General features: G+C 44.2%; 2 protein-coding genes across 2 annotated transcripts; one reads left to right on the forward strand and one right to left on the reverse strand.

The window, feature by feature from the left end:
• The first annotated feature begins 933 nt into the window (after window positions 1–933).
• On the forward strand, window positions 934–18,490 carry LOC142560795 (nuclear pore glycoprotein p62-like). The gene is made up of 9 exons (XM_075673149.1): window positions 934–1,081; window positions 2,323–2,388; window positions 4,639–4,767; window positions 6,836–6,887; window positions 9,677–9,767; window positions 13,840–14,066; window positions 15,287–15,398; window positions 15,715–15,781; window positions 18,355–18,490. The coding sequence occupies exons 2-9, from the start codon at window positions 2,328–2,330 to the stop codon at window positions 18,429–18,431; spliced, it is 816 nt and encodes a 271-aa protein (XP_075529264.1). The 5' UTR covers window positions 934–1,081; window positions 2,323–2,327; the 3' UTR covers window positions 18,432–18,490.
• A 1,330-nt stretch (window positions 18,491–19,820) lies between these two features.
• Sf3b5 (splicing factor 3b subunit 5) lies at window positions 19,821–22,623 on the reverse strand. Its single transcript, XM_075673150.1, has 2 exons — window positions 22,036–22,623; window positions 19,821–20,400 (listed from the first exon to the last, which is right to left on the reverse strand). The coding sequence occupies exon 1, from the start codon at window positions 22,319–22,321 to the stop codon at window positions 22,064–22,066; it is 258 nt and encodes an 85-aa protein (XP_075529265.1). The 5' UTR covers window positions 22,322–22,623; the 3' UTR covers window positions 19,821–20,400; window positions 22,036–22,063.
• Window positions 22,624–22,721: the final 98 nt, after the last annotated feature.

A 22,721-nucleotide genomic window follows, 5' to 3' on the forward strand; every position in this document is an offset into this window, starting at 1 on the left:
AAGTTTTACGAATATCTCGACCAAATTTTACCCACATATATAGCTCCTGACATGCATCTCTCAAGTGGTGAGTGTTCGTTATGTAAAAAAAAAAAAAAGGTGAGTGTTGGGTATGTCAATGAATTAAGAGAATTGCCGTAGTGTATCCATGCATGAGTGCGCTTTTCGAATGGAGTTTCAAGTATATTAAGGTCAAGGCCCATCTAGGCTTTCCTTTTTTTTCCTTTCCTTAGGTTTTCATGTTGGTCCCATGACTAATTCTGAGACCAATTGGGTCCAATTGTACCTGTTGGCTTTTTCCAATGGGTGTCCCAAAACACAATTGGAAATATCCAATTGGTTTGAAATGGAAATTTCCAGCTGGTTTGAGCAATTTTTTTTTTTTTACTGGGCTGTTATCGAGCGGTGTGTCCATGTTTACCTGTGTGCGCGTGACACCGTGCTAGTTAGTTTAGTTCAAACACGTTGACGGGCAAGTTGGTTTAAATCCATGATAGAATGTGTAAGCGCGACTGAACTAGGACGCGTAGAAAGAAGCAGGCACGTCTGTTTCTTTCTACGTCCTAAATGAGTCACGCTTACATATCTATCATTGTTAATTTAGTTAGCAAGCGAATGTTTACTAGTCGATACGGCCGATTAAACTACTGTCGTTACTTCGTACAGCTATCTACTAATTTGCGATCGCAACGGGTGCTTCACCTTTCCGTCGAAACTGCAATTTTTTTTTTTTTTCTACTATGGGTCAGTGTCGCAGGTAGGCGGGAAGACGTTTAGATGCAGCTATACATATATAAATAGATACATAGCCCCAGGAAAGTGCGTGAACTACCCAAAGAATGCTAACGCATTAAAAATATATATTTTCCTGTTCCATAAAAACAGTTATCATCATGATCATTAAACTTGCAAGTAGAGCAATGAGTACGCGATGGTAAGCGATCCAAGTCGAGCCAAGTTTTGTATCTTTTCGCGTCGCGGCGCGGTTTGTGTTGCACGAAGTATTAATCACAAATTTTGAAAGTCTCTGAGCGACTTCTATTCCTAAGGTTTTGGCAAGGAACGTCCTTGCCTACAGAAGGTATGTGCCACATCCCATAAGACTGTTCATAAGCGAAGCCATTCCAATGGCGAAGCACAGTGTGTTTTAGAAGCTGTTGCGGATGTACTGTTTGCTGTCTGAAAATGCTCCACTTTTATAATCAGAAAGGGTGCTTACAAAGAAGGGTATAGAAAGAAAGTAGTCTGGTTATTGGTGCCCTTATTCCGTCATAAGCGAAGTCGTTGCAGTGGCGAAGCGCACTGTTTTACAATTGTCATTTGGATGGTGCGTGAACTGTGGTCGCGTTTTCGGACGCTGTTGCGGCTGCACTAATTGCTGTCTGAAACTACCGCACTTTGATCATCGGAAAGGGTGAATACGAAGGAGGAGGTAGAAAGAAAGTAGTGCGGTAATTGTTGCCCTTATTCTGTAGGCCGGAATGGGACCTGCGTGTAGCGCACTCGGCGTGCCGTTTGGTAGCAGCTTTCCAATGCGTTTTGCATTCTTTGGGAATTAACTGCGATTTCTTATGGCTGTCTAACCGTTTTCGTGGGGTGATCTTGAAGATAGCCCGCAGCTGTGATAACCGGACCGTGCTACCGATGGCACTGCACGTTGGCAAGGGGAGCGTCATCACGTGCTTCCCTCGAGACAGCTAACGTTTTTAGACGCTCTGTTCATGTAACCACAGTCCCCCCTTACCTACTGCCTCCCTGAAGGCTTGTAAGGTGAGCAAAAATAAATATGTTGTGATAGGTCGTGTTGAAGATCACTGTGACTACTAGGTTCAGGGAATATGCCCTACAGCAAGCAAACCGATATGGGTAATAAGCAGCAGTGCGTTGTTTTGGTTGCACCTGTGCGTTTTACTACTAGAGGAAATAGACACGGACGAGAGAAGATTGAACGGCAACTCAAACACATCAACCAGGGCTAAGATGATCCCTTGATCGCCATGTTCATGCTTAAATAACAATCCGACGTTCTGGTAATTCCAGTAATATTGTTTTGTCATTCCTGACATGCAGCTTTCCTTACTGAATGAAGTTCCTAACAAAGTAGTTTTGCATGTTTGGGGACGTCTACAATTCAGAAGACGGACTTCAGAGCCACATAGTATTCATCCTAGTACTCTTTACTTCGCAGCTACTATAACACATTGCTGTAAAGAGAAGTGTGGACGTTTGTACGTACGGCTTGTGACCTTGTGTGCAACTTTTCCTTAGCTTTCAAAGCATGTGATGTCAGTTCTTCACCAGCTTTCTAACCTTTTCATGCAGGCAAAATGTTGGGCGGCAACACGACCAGCACCTTCAACTTCGGCACCTCCGCCCCCGCTACATCAAGTATGTTGTCAGTTTATATTTTTTTAACACGCAGCGCACTTCTCAGAACAGCTGTTCATCTAATGAAAGCCCTGTGAGGCAGTGCAGTTTTCTGCCCAGTTTACCAAAACTGTTTACCAGGTAGCTCGAATGGTAAAGCAAAATTTGACATGAAAGCATACAGTTTAGTTAGTATTAATTGTGGACTGAGAGAGCACGCACTGTGTGTTGTCTATGTGTATTCTTTTTATTTTTTCCTCGGGCTTGTTGATCTTATTGAATTCTATCAATCACTACAAAACATCAAACCCGATCAAACAAGTGTATTGTCATGGTTTTGTAGTCTTACTCTTCATGTGGCTGTCACCCAAAGTGAAAAAATTTACATTCTGGGGTATTACGTGTCAAAACCATGATCTGATTATGAGGCACGCTGTAGAGGGGGACTCGAAATTAATTTCGACCACATGGGGTTCCTTAACGTGCACCCAATGCACTGTACACAAACGTTTTTGCATTTTATGGCACCCCCATAGAAATGTGGCTGCCATTACTGGGATTTGATCCCACAACCTCATATAGGATTTTTTCTCTGCAGAATGCGTCATTATCAAATTGTGGTTTTGGCACGTAAAACCCCACAATCTGAAAAACAAGTTTAAAAATTAACCTTTGGTGGTCATTTTCTCTTCTAGTGAACAAGCTCCTAGCATAAAAGTAATGAATATAGAGCTTCGAACGAATACTACTACATCAGTCTCTTTAGTGTCCCATTAAGAAAGCACACTAAAGTAGTTTGCTTTTTTTTTCCTACAAACCATGTATAATCCCACAACCACAACTTTAGTTACCACTTAATATCTGATTTCTGGCTGTAAGAAATATTCCTGCATGTTCATTGTCTTGTTCGTGTGAACAATAGCTTAAAAGAAACATCCTTGCTTCAAGTACTTGCCACTGAGAAGTTTACATGCTATTAAAATTGTCCGGGACCTTTGAACAAATTTGTTGGGTTCCAGGAACTGCCCAAGTGTACACTATAGTGTGCACGTAGTGCTTAAGGGTACCGACAACCACCTAGAATGTGTCAGGAGACGTTAGTGGAAATGAAAAGGACATAAACTTAAAATGGCCCAAAAAGCTGCGGAAAATATTAAGTGGCACGAACTGGTAGTTATACCTTGGCACTTGAGATGTAAATGAAGTAACTGTACGTAAGTTGGCTGTTATCAAGTGCCGCATACTTATTGTTTAAAATTGCAGTCTTTATATTATGTGTGCAGTTGCACTTTATTCTGTGCGTATTGCGAAGTAGAAAAAAAGAAAATTCACGCTAATGAGCAGCCCTGCCTTTGTGATAATGAATGGATCGGCCCTCATTACATGGCGGCACGCACGAGTGCTTTTGTATGCACACGAATTTGCTAGTGAGCACCCTGAGTTGTGTGGTCTTTCTGTGAGATACAAAATGCCATTGACTAATTGTACCGTAGATGGGTGCCAGCACTACAGTAGGCTTGTTCGATTCAGAAAAGGCGCAGGCAATGCATGTTGTGGTGCGCCAGGTGCGCCCAATCGCTGTAAGGTTCATGGGTGGGCTGCACCATGACGACACCTTGCCTTGCACCCCTTGCAGTCGAGGACATGGGTGCGGGGTGCACTGCTGTACTTAGGACACTAATGAGATCCCACTTGGAGCACACCATAAATATGGGGAGAAGGGGCAAAGGAACTTGGTTACTGGCATATCCTACTACTTAGCCTGGCTTGGCTAAAAAAAGCCTTGACTTGTACGCGGTCGAAGCAGTTGGATAGGAAAGCCCCGAAAGCACGTAACTATTATTCTAAAAGTAATTCAACACTTTAGAAAACACGAACTGCAGAAACATCAGCTTGATAAACAAAGTATTACTGCCTTATAGCTAGGGCCACATTTGTCATCTGCGTCGCACCGATGCCAGTGTGTAATCGCTATCATGCTCACCTGTCGCAGTTTCCAGCTGATGATGTCTACATTCTCACTGCAGATAGAAAACTTCTAATTAAAAAAATTTTACATGGGATTTTTCTTGTTACCGCTGTATAATTGGCACTCTGAGTGCTCAGCTTTCCATTGCACTTAAAAAAGCTGGTACCACAAAAATTGGTTGTCAGGCCCCTTAAGCACCTTTACAATAAAATTCGTACTTCGAAGGATTTTCTTGAGTTTGATGGGTGAGACTTGCTGTGGAAAGCTGCTGTGAACATCACGTGCTTTGTAAATGCTTGCAGCATTCTCCTTTGGGACAAACAAGTCGACCCCCACTTTCAACTTTGGTGGGCCACAGCCGTCGACAGGCTTGCCATCCGTCGCACCCACGGCTACTGCAGCGTCGACCACCACCACCGCCGCCACCACTGGTAAGACGGCTGCCGTGTTGGCTCGCATTTCAGCTATTCAGAGGAGTACACTGTAAATACGCTGACACATTTTGGTGCGTATATTGTCCCCAGACAAATAATTGTTACCTATTGTGCGTGCCTTTCTTTTCTTTGATGATGTGCGTCCACTCCCTGGTCACAAACGGCATGCGCATTATCAGCATGACGTAGCATTTTTAAACGGTAATTAGCAAGTGCAGAGAAGGGAAACTTAAGTAAGCATTTTGAGAGTGTAGTGGCACATATTTTTGAAGCTGTAGAAGCTCTACTGTGGGCTTCTTGCACATAAAATGATGATACCTGGCAAATGTGAAGGTTTGTAAATGAGGCATTTTAATTTGATACTAGACTTAGCCTCGAAATGCCTGGCGTCATCAGCATTATGGTGATGTCATGGCGCGGGGCAACATTTGCTGAATTTGCTTAGCATTAAGGCTAGCTATGATGATGGACCTCGTAAACATCCAAACAAGAGGGCTGCAGGTGTTTCTTCTGACCCTGCTCACGTGGGGGGGTTGCAGCGATTGAAGGGACAGGAGAAAGCCAGTGTTCCGTGATAGCATGATCCATCCACGGTCTGGGTACCAAGGCCTAAATTGATTAGCAAAAACAAGTAATAGTAGTAAATTATACAGGGTGTTTTAATGCTTGCTAAGAGTTTGGACTCTTCAAGAGTGCGAATTTGGGCTAGTTTGTTGACCATTTACGAAATTAAGAAGCAGCGCAAGCAGCCAAACTATGTGCTGTTTCTTTCCTGTACTCTTGTTGTCAGCACTGTTTGTTCAGTTTTGACTTTATATCCGCATGAAAAAGTGGGGAGCCAATCTGTTGTGTCGATACTCCTTTAACACATTCACTGCGGTGTGGGTCTCTGGTGAGTCACGACAGTTATTCTCACTGTGCGACTGTGCAGGGCTTTTCTGCAGTCCATAAGCGACATCTTTGCTAGAAGTCAATGGAGACAAAAAGCTCTTGTTGCTTCTGATCTGATGTGTTGTGGCGCCATCTCTGTGCACCTTGGGAAAGCTTCGAAGGCGCACAACCTCCCTATGAATCACTGCTGGGTCACAATGCACCAGAGGAATATGACAGGTGACCCACTGGCAGATCATGACACGCAGGAATCGAGACTTCAAAAAGTGCTGCCGCATTGAACGTGTTAAGGCACCAACTGAAACCAGCATTTGTCTTCTGTATTCTTTCACTTGCATCAATTCTTCACTGGTTGCAGTGTTAAGCACAAAGTCATTTCTGCCCTCGACAGCCATGTTCTTGACAGGGGCAGAATGCATTTACGTGCATGTATAGTGCCTTGGGTCTAGGTTAAAAGACCTCCAGCTGATTTCTATATGTCAATACGGACCCCCGTTGTTATGGCATTTGTTATAGCCAACTTCACAGCTTTGGGACAGCAATCCCATTCATTTAACTCGTGACATTGGGGTTCGACCTAAAGAGGTGCAACTATGAGCACGATTCTTGGCATGTGGTTTGGGTTGTCGCCTATTGAAAGCACGCAGTATCTGCCAACGACACTATGCCACACACACACTGTGAAACAGATAGGTGAGGATGCTTATCGCAGTATGGTTGGCGGTGATAGCTATGAATGCAACGTGCAGTGGCCTGAAATGAGATTTTCTGGTACTGGTGGCGGAAACAAAGTGGATGCCAGATTTTTTCATGTTATATGGGAGGGCTAGTGCTGCAGGGACGCTGTCGTGGTGGGCGCCTCCTGCTTTCAATCACGCCTGCTTCATGTAATTTCTTGTTCACATGGGATCTAGTGGCCAGAAAATGTATCATACGATCGCAGTTTGGCGATGTAAAGAATGCTGGGGCTGAACGATAGTGTCTTTTGGGAGTGTGGTGACCAATAAAAAAGAAGCGTAACTGTATAGGGCCATTTTTGTGTTCTTGATCGCGAATGTTGGCACCGGGAAATTGTACGAAGCAGGAGTGTATCAACGATGTTCTACTGTATTTAAGCAGATGCAGTTCTGAAGGCTATTTGGATTTTGTTTATTTCGAATTAATGTTTTTGCAGCTACAACTCAAGCCCCAACACAGACAACCGGCACTGCTGCACCATCTTCAACGTAAGTGCACTGTCTCGGGGTTCCATGACAATGTACACAACAGCCTAGGTAGTCTCTTCTCCTGGCTTTTCATTTGCTTTTTTTCTCATTTTTCTTCTTTTTTTATTTTCTTATATCTTTAATGATGCTTTGCAGCACTTGTCCTCAATGCAGCTTTTGATTATTATTATTATTATTATTATTATTATTATTATTATTATTATTATTATTATTCCTACACCCATCATCTTGCAAAGTGGCACAGCACTCATGGAACAATATGCACTATGCGTGTGCTCCCTTGAAGAAATAAAATGTTTATTGCGTGAAAAAGCAACCAGTGTGGCTCTAACGGCATCTTGTCAATAGCTTCTGTATAATTCAAGGAATGCCACAAGACCAACCTACCCATGAACGAAAGTTGCGAGATTTTGAAGTTAAATCTTGAGAGCATTTTTCGTGGTGTTCAGCTTCAGTCTCGCAACTTTTGTTCTCGGATAGCCAGAGCAGTGAGGTTGATCTTGCAGCATTCCTTGAATCATGCAGAAACCACTAATACTATGTTTAACGAAATCTGACCAACTGATACTTTGCAAATCTTTGCAGTAAATTGATTAAAGGAAGCTTGCATAAAGTTATAAAGAAGGAAGCTAAACCGAACTGGACCTCATATCAAAATATGCACATAACATTGCATATACATATTCACAAGCTTTCAGCACCGTACCTCGAAGAAAAAAGACATTTTAAAAAATATTCGATATAAGATCCCCTTAACACATTTGAGGTCTGTAAGAGTGTGGAGATGAGCTCTCATAAACACGTGTTCTCACTCCTACCCTGTGGCGTCCTTGTCATCAGCACAAACGCATTTGTCGATGTGCTGCTTTCAATTGTTGACGATTTCTCTTGTTGAGTGTAGCTTTTAACGTGTCTTCGATGCAACAATAGTTCAAAAGAACTCATCATTTTCGGCAGTCCGATGAGATTTGTTATGTTGAGATTTCACAGTAGCACTTGTACCATTTATCCTCTCTCTTGTTCCCTATTGTGCCAAATCTTTTACGGTGACCTTCTTAACAGACATGCCTGTGTTGGCTTTCACTTTCAGCAATGCACTGGTATACACACTGTCACAAAATAGATGACAGAAGATCATGAGGACCTAGAATGATAGGTGTCGCAAGCACCATCGTGTTTTCAATGAAAAGTTTCATAGTAGGCTTAGTAAGCCACCTTTTGGTTTATATACCACCTTGAAACCACTTCGATGAGCTAAGCCGGTGGAAGTAAACATTGTATGAGTTACCTGTAGGTGGGTGTGCGCTTGCGGCCACTGTTGGTTGTATTTTATTTCTGCGTTGTCTTGTGCCTGGTGTACTGTGAGCATAGGCCAGAGAAGCATTGTTATGTGAGCGAATGCCCATTTCTTCTGGAGGCATACGATGCCATCCCTCCAGCGACTTTCTTGGGTACTTGTGTGTGTTTACAAGGTTAGCCCTGGAAGTGTTAGCCGGTGCTGCACACAGCCAAGGTTTTAAGTATTCTCTTTCATCTTTTCTTTTTTTCTTTTCATCCACTTTCATGTCCCTTTGCCTGATTATTTCTACTATTCAATGAAACGTAACGAATAACTTCCCCTGTGCTTTTTCAGCTTCATTGCCTCTTGCTTCGTATAATTGTGAACATAAAAAAATTTAGCCCTTCAACTGCCCTTATTTGCCTCGTTCATTGCATAGCGAGAGCCTCGAATTAGGCAGCCTTGGTGGTGCCATGAGGTAGTGTACAAAGGTTTATTGGCCAGTTGCAGTGCTCCTAAGCTTGCCTACCATGTGACAGCTGCGGTTAAAAGGGCGTCCGCTGCCTTGGCGGTGAGTCGTGCTGGCTACCGCTGTCGGGGCTAACCACATACACGAGTGCCCCCACAATATGTGCGCAGAAAAATAGCGCAGCGATAGACTGATTGGTGATGCACCGCAAGCGTAATGTGGAGATGGAGAATGTGGGTTCAGTCCCCACCTGCCACATGATTTCTTTTCGGCCACTTCCATTACCCTTTACTTTATATTTATACATTTCATTGAAACATTACAGTCAAGTTGCCCTGCGTTTCCTCTGACTTTGTATGATCAGAACACCAGGCTGCTATATCCAGTTCTTCTGTGTTTGTGAATTTTTACCCTCTGCCACACCAAGACATTCTGCTGCTGTGGCTACATACCGGTTCAGACAGAATGGCAGGATGCTGATGCATCGAAATAAACTCGAGTGGTCAAAAATTGCGATCCTTGCACTATGGCCTCTCTTGTGGCACCATTGTCACCTTGGTATGTTAACTTAATAAATGAATGAATCAATCAATTAATTGGTTGTTCAAGCACCTGCTACACTCGTCGGACTGCGTTGGGGATGAGTATAGTCATGGCTCTGTTTTACAACATGAAAAGGGCGAAAAGGATTTGTTTGCAATATAAAGGAATATAGTCGCTCGGTTCGCAAAATCGCTTCGGAGTGGCTTGCTGAAAGGTGCTTATTTGATTTAAAAAAGAAAAAAAGGAAAGCTTGTTGGTTGCTATTTGTCTTCGGCTCATGTCAGAACTGCACAATACGAACTACACTACATAAAAGTAAAGTTTACAAAATGTATGCCAACCAATCAAAGCTTATTTTGTGCTTCAGCCAAGGAGCTTAGCAACCGTGATATTGCCTAGAGCAAGCATTAAAAGATATAACTGTAGTAATCCCAACGTGAAAAATTTTTGTGAAGCTGCGGAGCGCATGCACTCAATCACACCTGGGTCGCCTTCCAGAATGCACTACCGACTTCTGGAGGAGTCCGTCAACCAGTGGAAGGTGGAGCTGGAAGAGCTCGAGAGGAACTTCATTGACCAAGCCACGCAGGTGAGCTTTACACAAGAACTGGGAACCATTGCACACAGACTACAGCATAAAGTTGGAATTCACGGGGATTTGCATTTATCTCTTTAATATTTAAAGCTGTTTATTTTATGACAATTGCTACGTCAACATCGATGGTATCAGTTGTGCCTTTCCAGACATTGTTGGACCGCATGCCATGGTATAGCTGGCATGAAGAATACAGGGTTGAACGAACACTGCTTATACTACGGCACGTAAGCACCAAGTCAGCCAACAGCAATTGCTGTTGGACCACATGCATTGTGTGCGTATTGGTGACTAATATGGGGTGTCCTAACCTCACATGTAAAAAAACAGGACCATGGGCAACTAGGTACTGCAATGCACCTATGGATAACACGTGATATTGTATTTACTTTCACAATGATCGCACTCGCGTAATGATCACACCCCTGAATTTTGTCATCAAAATTCAAATTTTTTTTCTTTCCCGCATAATGATTGCACCTCGAACTTGCCGCAGCGATATGTCATGTGCCAGGTCTAGCTAATGATGATCGCACTTACCATCTGTCGAATGCTGTTGAATGCTACACGAACAACTCTTCAAGACATACCAAGCTACAACCAAACTTGCCTTGGCTTTATTATTTGTAGGCTTTATAATGGTTGCAGTAGACAACAACAACAAAAAAGGCGTCTTTCGATTCTTCTCGTCTGCACTTGTGGGCATGCAACAAATTGTGAGTGGCAACGATAGTAGCCACGTTTAAACTGATACGTTAGAAGTGTACCCTATGCATAAGCCAATGCTTGTAACACAGCTAAGATATTCGCCCGCCCATAGCGAAAGCGTGCCGTATTAGGATAGTAGTGAACACAAATGCCGCACTTTCCGCAGCGCACCCATCTCTGTTTCTGTCCCCTTAAAGTGGTCATGGCTACGTTATTGCTACAAACTTGCCGATAGTAACGATATTAGTCATTACTGATACAGAAGGAACCGTTTCAATGCGCGTAATATACCCACGAGAAGAAGAAAAAAATCACGTTTGGCGCGTTCGGCTTGCTCCGCCGGACACCATTTTTGTTTTGGTGTCCTGCACTTCTACAGCGGCAGCCACCTATTTGTTGACCTGTTGTCATCCCACAGCAAACGCAGGATGAAAAAAAAAAGTTTTCCTTTCGCTGGAAATTTAACCCGCGTAATGATTGCACCCCTGAATTTGCGTGAATTTTTTTTTACAAAAAGTGCGGTCATTATGTGAGTAAATACGGTACATATTACCCTTTCCAAGCTGGTGCATTGTCCATGAAAGGCACATAAGCCTAACCTGAATTCTTCTTCATTATTGTCAAAACCCAATTTTGTGTACAGTACAACACAGCTGACTTCACCATACACTTCTTCGTCTTTGTTAATCTCATCACAACCACTAAATCCTCTGCTGTCCTTGATTGTGCTTCTCTTCCCTTGGTGCCCATTCAGTTACTGCAATAGTCCAGCAGCTATCTACTCTATGCATTACGTTAACTACCCTAACTACACTATCCCCTACCCCCATTTGCTATCCTAATTTACACCGCTGTCTCTAGTATTCTGCTGTACTCAACATTCCGAGTTCTAAGTAATGGTGCGTGAATATCAAAAATTTTTAATACGAGTCGAATATCGAATAATAACATACACATGCATTTATTACCAAGCTGGGTTAATTTGTTATGTTGGAACATTGCAAATGCAATGCCCAAGTTGAAAAACTAAAACATTCAGCCGTTATACCACAACATTGTGTATTTGGCTCATGTTAACTTGGAAAATGTAGTATAATTCCCAATAGCTGTCTTCACCAGCCTGTGCCTTATTATACCGCATCACGTGTCTGTGAACTCGGAGGCATTTGACCCTGTGCCAATTAGTACCACCCATTGTACTTGCTTTCAAGGAATAAGCTCAGAATCGGGGATGGCACTGAAAAAGAAAAAATGCAGGCACGCGGTCCGCCATCCCGTGCCCCTTGCTACTGAGAGGCTGGCTTTTCTGCAAAGTTTGACGTTCAGTGGCTGAGTGTGCTGTACAAGCTGTGGGGATGCGCGACTCACGCGTGTCCCCAGATATCTTGCTTTCCCCCATCTCCTGCAATCCCGCTTCGCCGCGTGGCCTGCGTGACGCCCGCGGCGGTCGATGTGGTTGAAGCGCAGCGCGAGAGATGGCGCGAGTGTTGCGCTGCTACCGGCAGGGTTACTTGGGTGCGGGAGTGGAAGGCGCTCTCTCTTTGGGGTTTGGGAAGCAAGCGGGACGGACGTGCCGTGCTGCGCGTGCGCCGCGCAGCACGCGCAGCACGGCCCAGTGCAGACGGCCACGCGAGACCGTCTCGCGTGGCCGCCTTGGATACCGTTCGCGTGACAGTACGCGCGTACGACCAGGCGTTGGGATCCAGCATGGGGCGAACATATTCGCTCGCTATCAGGTCGCGGTAAGTCGGACGTCTAGATTTCTCGCGCGCCCATCGGCATGTTTTGTGGATAGCAACTCGGCTAGCAGGCATTGATCCATGAAAGGTGCAATAAATGCCCTTGTGATTGTTTGCACTACTGTGTTGTCGTTCCTTTGTCCCAAGAGCACGGAGGAGAACCCCACAAAGCGTAAAATTGCCCCAATACTATTCCTAGATTAGATAGAAACAAATATTAAGAACCGTGTTTGCTCCCGCACTGGCAGCAACATATTCTATTTAATTTGAATATTAGTATACAACCTAATATTCGAACATTTCCTAAATATATATTTTTAGAATTGGATACGATTATTAAAATATAATATCCGATAGTATTCAAACTTTTTGACTATTTGCACACCTCTAGTTCTAAGTTAAGTTTGAGACTTTCCTGTCTGCATCTGTTCCCATCGACTATCTGCCATCATTGATTGCAAATTTGTATTTTGCCACCTGAATGCTCTCAGACAGCTAGCCCCATTTTTGGGTTATTTGGAAAATATTTAGTTAGGTTCAGTTTTCTTTTCCCGCCGCACGCAGATTTTTAAAGCGCCTTCGAAGAAGGGGCATAGTGAGCACGCTGAGTGCTTGTAGTTTCCAAGATGGCGTCATTGTCGCATACCACTCATGCATGATGCATGGAAACGTCGCATTTCTACTGATTCTAATGCATCTGTACACGAAATTTTGGAATTTGGAAACAGCACTGACGCAAAAGACAAGTTTGGTTTGTCAGATTTCTAAACGGAGCCTCGCTTTCTTTGCTGACGTGCTTCAAAGCTCCCGTGCGCCGATGTAAAGATATCCTGCCTGCTCTGAAGATCACATTTCTTATCTGCAGGGCATTAACAACCTTCGGTTGCATTCATTTGCTGACGGCCACACGGCAAGTTGAGTATCACGCAGAAAGACAGCTGGGAGTCGACCTTGGCATCGCGCTAGGGCTAGTCGCTAGGATGAACATTTTACTTTATACCTCAAAACATTTTCACCCAGAAAGATTATATTTGCTGGAATATTGCACAGGTCCTTGCGTTAAAAATGTATATTCTAAAATTCTTTAAAAGATTTTATGTGTAAACAAAGTGATGTTCCTATATAACTTTTTCGTCTTTTTCCACAAAATGTTTAAGATATTTTTTTTCAAGTTCTTTTTAATACACATGTTGTTTGAGTATAGTAACGTAAGAAAAAGAATTTTTTACTATTCAATATGATACTGTAAGGTATCATAGTATGATCCTACTATGATAGTATGATACTATAAAGTATTAAGCATGCTCTGCGATAGGGAAAGTATTTTCTAGACTGCGTAAAAACTGCTGCTTTTCCCACAGGCAGGAAAGTGTTGACCACACAATGCGTGGTGTTCAAAACATGACAGTGATGACATTTTTCCAGCATCTACACTGTGTTAAGCACTGCCTTGAAGATTTTTTTTTCCGTTACTCAAGGGGAGGCGTCGCTGGGGGCTACGACATGAACGCCACCTATTCGCGTGGCCAGTATACTTCGTTAAATCGAAGTTCAACTGTGCGTTGTAGTGGCAGTGCAATGTTTGTTCAATATCCTCCTTGATGCATGCACCGGCACAGGTTAACGCCTGGGACCGTCTGCTGCTGTCAAGTGCTGAGCGAGTGGGCCAGCTGAGCTCGCTGGTGGAGCGTGCTCAGCTGGACCAGCAGCGGCTGGAGCACGAGCTGGACTATGTGGCTGCCCAGCAGGGGGAGCTCGAGCGGCTACTGGCGCCCCTCGAGTCTGCGCTGAAGCAGGCGCCTGCCCTCTCTGTACAGCAGCACGCCGACCTCGAACGTGAACACACGTAAGAGTTGCGACTGGTGTTGGCGAGTGTGCAAGAGAGACGCTGATGGTTCGTCTTGTAAAGCAAGAAGGCTGTTTGAAAGGGCGAAGTCTCTACACATGAAAGTAACACGTGACCCATACACATGGCCCCCATGGCTTTTTGACCCTTTGTTACCTTATGTTACTACTATGAACTTTTTCACCATTGTTCTGCACAGCATTCTGAATTAACTGTTATTTGTAATATGTCTGTATTTTGAATGCCATTGCTACTAACACTAATGCCCCTATGGCACTGTAGGTATATACAAACGAATTGCCTGAAGAGAAACATTGCACAGCTGTGCTGTTGCATGCATGAACTGCAGGGTAGTAGGGGGCTTTGGATTAGCATTTCTCTTGTAGCTGTCAAGATTACATTCAAGACGTGCTTGGTGACCAACGCTTCATCTGCCACAATGGTTTAGGCTTTAATAGAACAAAGTATGATATTGTGTGTATATGTTGTTCTTTAAATGCATGAGCATTTCTATGTCAACTCACTGAGGAAAACTGGCACTGACACATGACGCTCACAAGCCGAGTGTCTTGCCCATCGGGCTAAACACCCTTGCTTGTAGAAGGCAGATATATCTGAGCCATATGAGTGTGTTGTACTTCGTTGTCAGTCGTGCACAAGAGACAGATAAGTCAATGAGTTGATAAGGATGATCAGGAGGGATGAGTGGTTATATGGGTCCAATTGCGGTTGATAATGGTTAGAGCGATACTGGCTTATAACGGTTGGAGCCATTCTGATAATGTTAATAAGGATCGATAAGAGTTGGATCAAGTCCGATAAGGATCACATCACTTCTCAAAAGATAACGGCCGATAAGGGTCAGATCGAGTCCAATCAGCTTGATAACGATTGATAAGGGTTAAAAAGGGTTTATACTGGTCGAATCAAAAGCCAAAATAGACTATAATAAAGCATACATTTAATGAACCGTCTACTGCTTTGTCAATCGTGGTAAACAGCATACATTGTGTCTTATGTGTGGAGATGAGCAAGTGGCACAATGCTTATGCATAATTAGGCAACTCCACTGGAGTTTCTGCATTTTTCTTTTCTTTTTTCAAATTATTACATAAACATTCCTGGCTGAAACATGAGCAGTCATGCAGGAGTGTCATGCAGTCTTGTCATTGCGCTCCTGAACAGCAGTGCTGCCTCTCTTTCTTGCAAATGTGTCACAGGTACCACATGGCGGAGAACATCAACTCCCAGCTGAACTGCGTGTCCCGTGACATTAGGGACATCGTGGAGCAGTTGAACGCAGCCAATGCATTTGCTGCACAGGACAAGCCGGTCGGTACCCGTCTTGCATTCAGAATGTGACCAGATTAGTCTCATTGCGGCTTGAAGCTTCGGGGACTGTGCATTTTTGTTTGAATTATCATTTGGAATTGCCCAAGCTTGAATAATTATGTTTTAGGTCATGTTTATGCATTCTTATGCAAAATTATTTGCTCACAACAAAGTTTTATACTCCTCCAAATCCTGGAATGGGGCGCATACAAAAGCTGATGTACTAGTACATTAAGTTTTCAAAGGTTATTCTACTAGTCTCAACAGATCTGCTGTTTAGTGTCCCATTAACTTTTGTGCCTCTTCTCTTTTACAGCTGCAACAGATTTCAAAGGTTCTGAATTCTCACATGGATGCCCTTATGTGGGTCCAACACAACTCGGGTGAGCAGGATTACTCTGATTTGTGCTGCTCATGTAGCTATACATTAGAACTCCTCTAATACCTTTTCTATGGGACCGCAAAATAAAAACACAATGCCAGGAAAACTTATTGCGTAAACATGCTGTTAAAGTTGTGCAAACATGCTGTTAAAATCACGTCAACGTGCTGTTAAATATTAAAACAAGGACACTATGCATGGCTCAGCCTCCAAAGGATTTACAGTGCGAACTGTAAACCATTTGGTGGATAATGTGAACTTGACAGGGACTGCCTAGAAGTTCAAGGTATCAGATTCAGCAGGGAACGAGTGGCTTATCCAAAGGTGGCTGAAAAAGGTGTGTTGTATTCTCAAATCATCAGTTTTGGGAATACCGTATCTTTTGCAAGATTTAGCATGACTAGCAGCTAGGACGCGACGGCTTTCTTGGCACAGTGCCAAGCACGCCGTCTTAACGCAGTGCCAGGATAGCTGTCACCAGTCAATGTGTCCGGTGCTAGGTAACCAGTAGTAGTATCTTTGAAAGTTAACATTTAAGAATATGGCCCAAGTTTGCCAGCGCGTTGCTGCTCGCACATACGCTTGCCTGTGGCCTGGTCAGTTTGTATTTCTATCATTGTCATGTTGTTGCTGTCATTGTCATGCTGTCGAAAGCAGAGTCAATGCATGGACCGAATCTTCATCCTTTGGCAACATACACAAAGTCGACCAAGTTGCGGCTGATGAATAATTGCAGGTTTCTTCGAATGATCACCATCCAGCGCTTCCCTCACGTAATCACCGCCCTCATCGGTGCTGACATCTAGGGTGTAGTCGGCAACACTTGGAACTGCTTGAAGAAGTCGCCCAGGATTGTGTCGCTATTTAAAATCCAAATGAAAAACATTCAACGTGCGGAACTTGCTCAACAAAAAGCCGATGCTGCATTTCAACATGTAGCAGCTTGGCTTGGCTGTAGTTTAGGTGCATTTGGCAACTACTGGATCAACTAGGCTTTGCTTGTTTCGGTTTCAAGAGTTGCAACATGGCTGACAACGATGCCGGTGACGCATTAAACCCAAAATATTGCTTTTTTTCTTTTTTCTGGGGAACAGAGTGCTGCGAACAGCACTCTGTTCCTTTATCTGGCCTGCTTAGCTTGTTTCTTCCTATCTATGTTGCGCTGTACCAGGTTTAGAATATCAACGGAATTCCACTGTATGCCACATTTTCTAAACTGTGATGTTTCATTCATTGTGATGCGCGCTTACTTTTTGCATCGGCAGAAAGCAATAAAATGCAATTTAGTGGGAATTGTAATGCACACAGTTTGACTCCCACATGGAAATTACATTCTTTATAGAAGATGCATTCGAAGCGTGGCACAATTTTGCATGTCGGTCGCTTTCATTGGTGTTGGTCAGGCAAAGAGCTTCAGGACCTATGCATTGTCACATCGGTAACAGCTTCTAGTGAAGCCAGAAAGAAATATCCCAATGCTTGCATGTCAAATTCACCCTCAAAAGAGCCTCCTAAGCCACACATGTTTTACTTAATACTCAATAATTCAACATGGGGCTTGCCACAAACTTAGTTGCTATGACAAGCCCAGCATATTGGCGTGTAGGGGTGTGCGAATAAGTAGTAATTTTTGAGACCGAATCGAATACGAGTTGAATACTGCTAGAAGCAAATGAATTGAATGTCGAATAGTTTTCAAATAATGAACAGTCGTTATTACGATTAATATAAAACGATGTCACATTCTAGTATATTCTTAAAGTTGGCAAGTTTCTTTCATTATATACTAGTTATGTTATGAAGTGTTATTAAAAGCAGAAGTGGAGCATTAGGAGCAAACAAGTAGTTTCCTTGCATGTGCAGGACTCTACAGGTTGTACAGCAATCATACACACTCCCTGAAAAGTGCGGCTACCTAAACAACCTAGCCTGCTCTATTACAGAAATTCTCATGTTTTATGTCTACACTATGGCCGCTGGGGTGAAAATTTAGCAGACCGTTGCTTCAATTTTATGTTTAACTGGGTGCAGTTCACATTTTTAAATATTCAAAATATTATTCAAAAAACATTCGCATTTACGAATAGTGACTATTCGATTCATTATTCGAATGTTTCAGATATTTGCACACCCCTATAGGTGAGTCGTGAAATTTAGCTGTTGGTGTTACTGATGGTTACACATCAATTTGTATGTGCTGTAAACCTTGGCCGTTTTTTATACATGCTTGGAAACAACACCCTGTATGTTGCATGACATCCAAGGCACATAGCGGCACTCCTAAAGCTGTTTTGAACACCTAGGTATGACTTCACATGCTTGTTAGCAACACTTTTTTACTACGGAGTACATTTTTCCCTAGGATTAACTTTGTTTAGCCAGGAACCAACGTACAATTTAAGCAAATGCCCCAAGGTGTAGCTGTAGAATGTGAAACTCCCATGATACCGACCAACCTGTTTGCTTCACATACTAGTATACACTTGTCTGCAGCCCATGTTTAGTGAACTGCGGCCATGACATTACTGTCCTTGGCATCGGCACTGTGTCATTCAAGCTTCCTTCATGCCACAGGTGTTCTACAGCAGAAGCTGCAGGACCTGGAGCGCGCCTGTCAGCAGCAGAGAGCCGACCCGTTGCTGAAGCGCTAACACCCAAGCAGCCACAAGCCTCTTTATTTCGGTGTTAATAAATTGTTTTGGTCCTCGCTGCCAGTTGTCGTGTTTGCCTCTGCCACATCTGCTCATATGGACGATGTGAGGAATGGCGGTGTGGGGCTGCAACACTCATAGTTACCTCACATCTTTGAAAAGGGTGTTGGATCCTGCAATTTGCCACTTTAAGCATGTGCTGCAAGTCCAAAAAGTTTAGTATGCACAAATGCACAGATCAATAGGGACAGCCAAATTCAGAAGGAAGAAGATGGAACATTCACTCACTTTGCTTGGGCTACCTGAATTGCACCTGCTGAAATGAGCCCAGCTAAGCTGAATTCTTAGATATGAGAAACAATGCATGAATGTTTAGTTGGTTTTTCCATTCACCGAGAAAAAAGTATCCATCATGACAAACTGCGAATTTGGTTAAGGCAGCTGCACTGATGCCTGCTGCTCAGTTCGGCCAGAGGCCTGGCCAGGTAGCAGTTCGTGGTATTGTAGGGGGATCATTTACTACTGCAGCTGAAATTATTTTTCTTTTTAGAGCTCCTTTAATGACGTAAATCTTTAAAGTGGTGTTCGCCAGGTTCAAGTACAGCTTAGTGTCTCGCAGCCTACATTATCAGCTACCAAAAAAAAGAAACTTTGCCTGCGCTAATAAAACCGAGTTGCACATGCACACAGTGGATCAAGCCAGTGTGAAAGGTTCATTGAAGAATGGTACCTACGCCACGTACCCAGTCCCGCATTACCAGTGACCCATTCAGCATCCAAGAGGTTTGCTGAAGAGTGGCACACAGGTAGACAGTGCAGCATGTTGGTCTGAAAGTTGGTTTCAAACCCTGTTCCCTCAATACGGCAGCCTGATGCACTGCCGATGTGGCCACAGACAACCCAGTGATCCAGGTAGACTGGAAAATTGTTAGATGCATAGACAAACATACATACATAGTCGCTGCTGGAAAGTGCATGAAGTATACTTGGAATGCTAACGCATTAAAAATCTTCCACAGTGTTTTCCATGTTACCACTGTATGGCTGGACACTCTGACTGGTAAACTTTGTTGCACTAAAAAAGAACGGGTGCCGCAAAAATTATTTTTTAGTTGTGCAGTTAAAATTGTTTTTTGTCAGCTGCTGATGTAGGCTATGAGACACTAAGCTGGACTCAAACCTGGTGAATGCCACTTTCAAGATTTCCACCATTAAAGGTTGCAGGAAAACAGTCGAAGACATAGATACAGTAGAATCCCTTTAAGATGGAACTTGAATGGATCATTAATATTTGAGAACAATCATTAAAATTATGAGAAGAATAATTGGCAACATGGCCAAGTGCGTCAAACATCTTGCTTCAAAATGGTAAATGAAGTAGACTTAAAATGGGGGAAAAAATGACATAAAAAGCATTTATTTAGCTGAATGCAACAAAAAACTGTCTTCAAGTGGTACTCTTGCTTGGTTTCATTCAGTTTAATGGACATTTGGCACTTCTGTGCAAATCGGCGAGCCGCCACAAATAATGTCATCCCACCTAATGACCTTAAATATCCTTCTGTGCCTTCATGCTGCTGGAAAAAATTCACCAGGGAGTTAAGGCAGGCATCTGCCACCTCACAGGTCATCGGTGCAGGCTCCGAGCTAGCGAATGTACAAAGGAGCATGCTGAGCGCGCAGCAAAGCAACGCAACCTAGATGAAAGTTTGGATGACGTTGAGCGATGGGGCGAATGAGAAACAAGGTGAAGCATCTTGGAGGAGGAAGGTAGGCGGAGGTGCGCTGGGTTGACCTCCTCTGGAAGTTATAGGTTTTGTTTGCCATCCGGACCCACAGCATAGCCAGGCCTCCACATGTTGGGCAGCAGTGTGTGGAAGTCCCAGGTCTGAACCTCAGCTAGCTGCTTCAGGCCACACCTGTGCCTGGTCGTCTGCCTATTCCTGCTTGTGATGCCGCTGCTAATCGCCTGCAGAGGGAGTAACAATGGTTCTCACAGAGTGCGTGCAATTACTTGCAACACAGGCTTACAGTTGCAAGGCACTGTCCAAGTATGAGGCATTTGGTCACAAACAAATCTGACTGCCTCCCAGGTATCAACTAGTTTGTTGACAGCTGACTCAGATTTATGGTCTAGCTTGAACTGCCGTGTGACAAGTAGTTCATTGTGAAAGCTGCTGCTGCAGCTTATGATGTAATTGAGTTGCTAGTACAGATGTGCACAGTGTCACTGTACATTGTGAATATGTGGTACAAAAGTGAGTTGCCTAAACGCGGCAGAAGGCACATGCAATTTCTTCGCAATATCAGGTATCTGTAGCTGTGCACACAACCTCAGCAGAGCTGTGGATCTTGGCAGGGGCGAAGCCTGAAGGCATGAGCCTTTCATGACGTAGTATGGCCGACGAGAAAGTGCACTCAGGATTCCCATTAGGAAGCAACCATAAAGTATGGTATCCTTAAGTAGGTGTGTAATGCTTTACATGACACATAAGTTTCAATGGGACAAGCACGGGGTGTTTTGGGTGTTTGCTTTTCGGCAAAGCTAGTGAACAGTGTAGTACATGAACGTAAATATTGCACGGCGTTCAGATTGTGACCTGCGCGGCGCAAAACAAACATTCCATACTGCATATGATAAAAACAAACTATTGTGCGCATCGCATTGTTGTATAGTATTTGATCAACCGCTTTACGTTCACCATAGATTCCAACACTGTGTGTAGGACCTGCATGACTTCTTTGCCAGTTCGCTGGCTAATGAAAGATCTGTTTTAACTTGTGTAGCTGTGTTCTCCCTGCCCTATTACTGCCTGATAAATTCAATCGCATGGTCGTCCACAAACTGCACAGTGAGTTAAGGGTCGTGCCAAGCTCCGGATTAATTATGACCACCTGCAGTTTCTTAATGTGCACCTGAATCTAATACTGGTGTCACATTACGCGCTTTCGATTGCGATTTAATATCCAGGTCGCGACTGGCTCTTTTGCGCGAGCTGCGGGGGCGAGCCAGCTGCAGTTGATTTCGATCCGGATCGTGCTCGATCGCGATCGAAAGTGGCCGTGTGCTTTTTCTGAACCTCGCCCCCATCGAAATGCGGCTTCCACGGCCGAGAATTTCTTTGCAGCTATGTTTAGAGCTAGTTTCCGAACGCCGCGGGAAAATGGAGCAAGAAACCATCGGAGGACCTTTGAAAGTCAAGCGGTAGCTCCTCAGTAGGACGACTGCGTATGCTGCTGGGACACTGTGGTGGATTCATTCGCCGTTTACCTGTGGTTAGACCAACGCATCGGGTGTTGGCCAGCGTCCGTGCTACAAAGTGCGTTTTCTGTATTCTGCGTCGACGTGCCAACGCACCAGCAAGTCGCGTCGCTTTAGTCAGGCGAACGTTGTAATGTGGCGTGCGCAGAACGCCACTGCTGCGTCTGCTCTCGCGGCCTGAAGCAAGCTTACCACGACCGGGACAGACATAAAACCATCGCCGAGAAAGCAACTGGAGTGACCGTATATCGCAAGAATACGACCAAGCTGTGCGAAAGGCTCATCGTTTATTTTAACAATGCGGCGAAGCGTTGATGTGGACGTGACAGGACGCATATTTACAGATCGAGCTTGCAGTCAGCGGCTGAGCTCAGTCCTCGGCCTTCTCGGGAGGTGGTCCGCACGGTTGCAGCATCTTCTCCATGATGTTGAATCGCACGCGCGCCTTGGTCTCGTTCTCGACGACCGAGAAGTAGTTAAGCATGTCGAAGTGGCCCAGGTACGAGGCGTAGCTGTCTCGGTGTTGGTTCACGAGCCACTCGTAGCGGGCAGTGTCCGCGTGGCCCGTGCCGATGTACTTCGACTGCAGATGCTCCAGCTGGCTGTGGATGTTGTACCGGTCGCCCATTTTCTCTTGTCTCGGTCGGCCTCTGTGGAACTCGAGTCTGGTGCGAAGCTAGCAGGAGTCCACAACACAAACACGGGTGCACGAGAAACAGGCAACGTCAATGCTGTGCGAAGAGAAACGTCGACGACGAACACATAAGCCGCAGCGTACTTGGACCGCTAAATCTACGGGGCAGAACTCTATTAGAACTTTGTTACTGCACCAACTGCACCATAGAACACATATATAACTGCACTGCGCAACGCACGAAAAACGCCAGAACGCCGAAATCACTGAACACCTCCGAGCACCTCCGAGGTCCAAATGTGTTGATGGTGATGATGATAAAATGCCGTGACGCCACTAATGTTCAAACTAACAGAAAAAACGCAAAAAGAAAGTAATTTGTATTTATGCAGCA

The sequence above is a fragment of the Dermacentor variabilis genome, chromosome 10, assembly GCF_050947875.1.
Source record: "Dermacentor variabilis isolate Ectoservices chromosome 10, ASM5094787v1, whole genome shotgun sequence".
Classification (NCBI taxonomy): Eukaryota; Metazoa; Arthropoda; class Arachnida; order Ixodida; family Ixodidae; genus Dermacentor; species Dermacentor variabilis.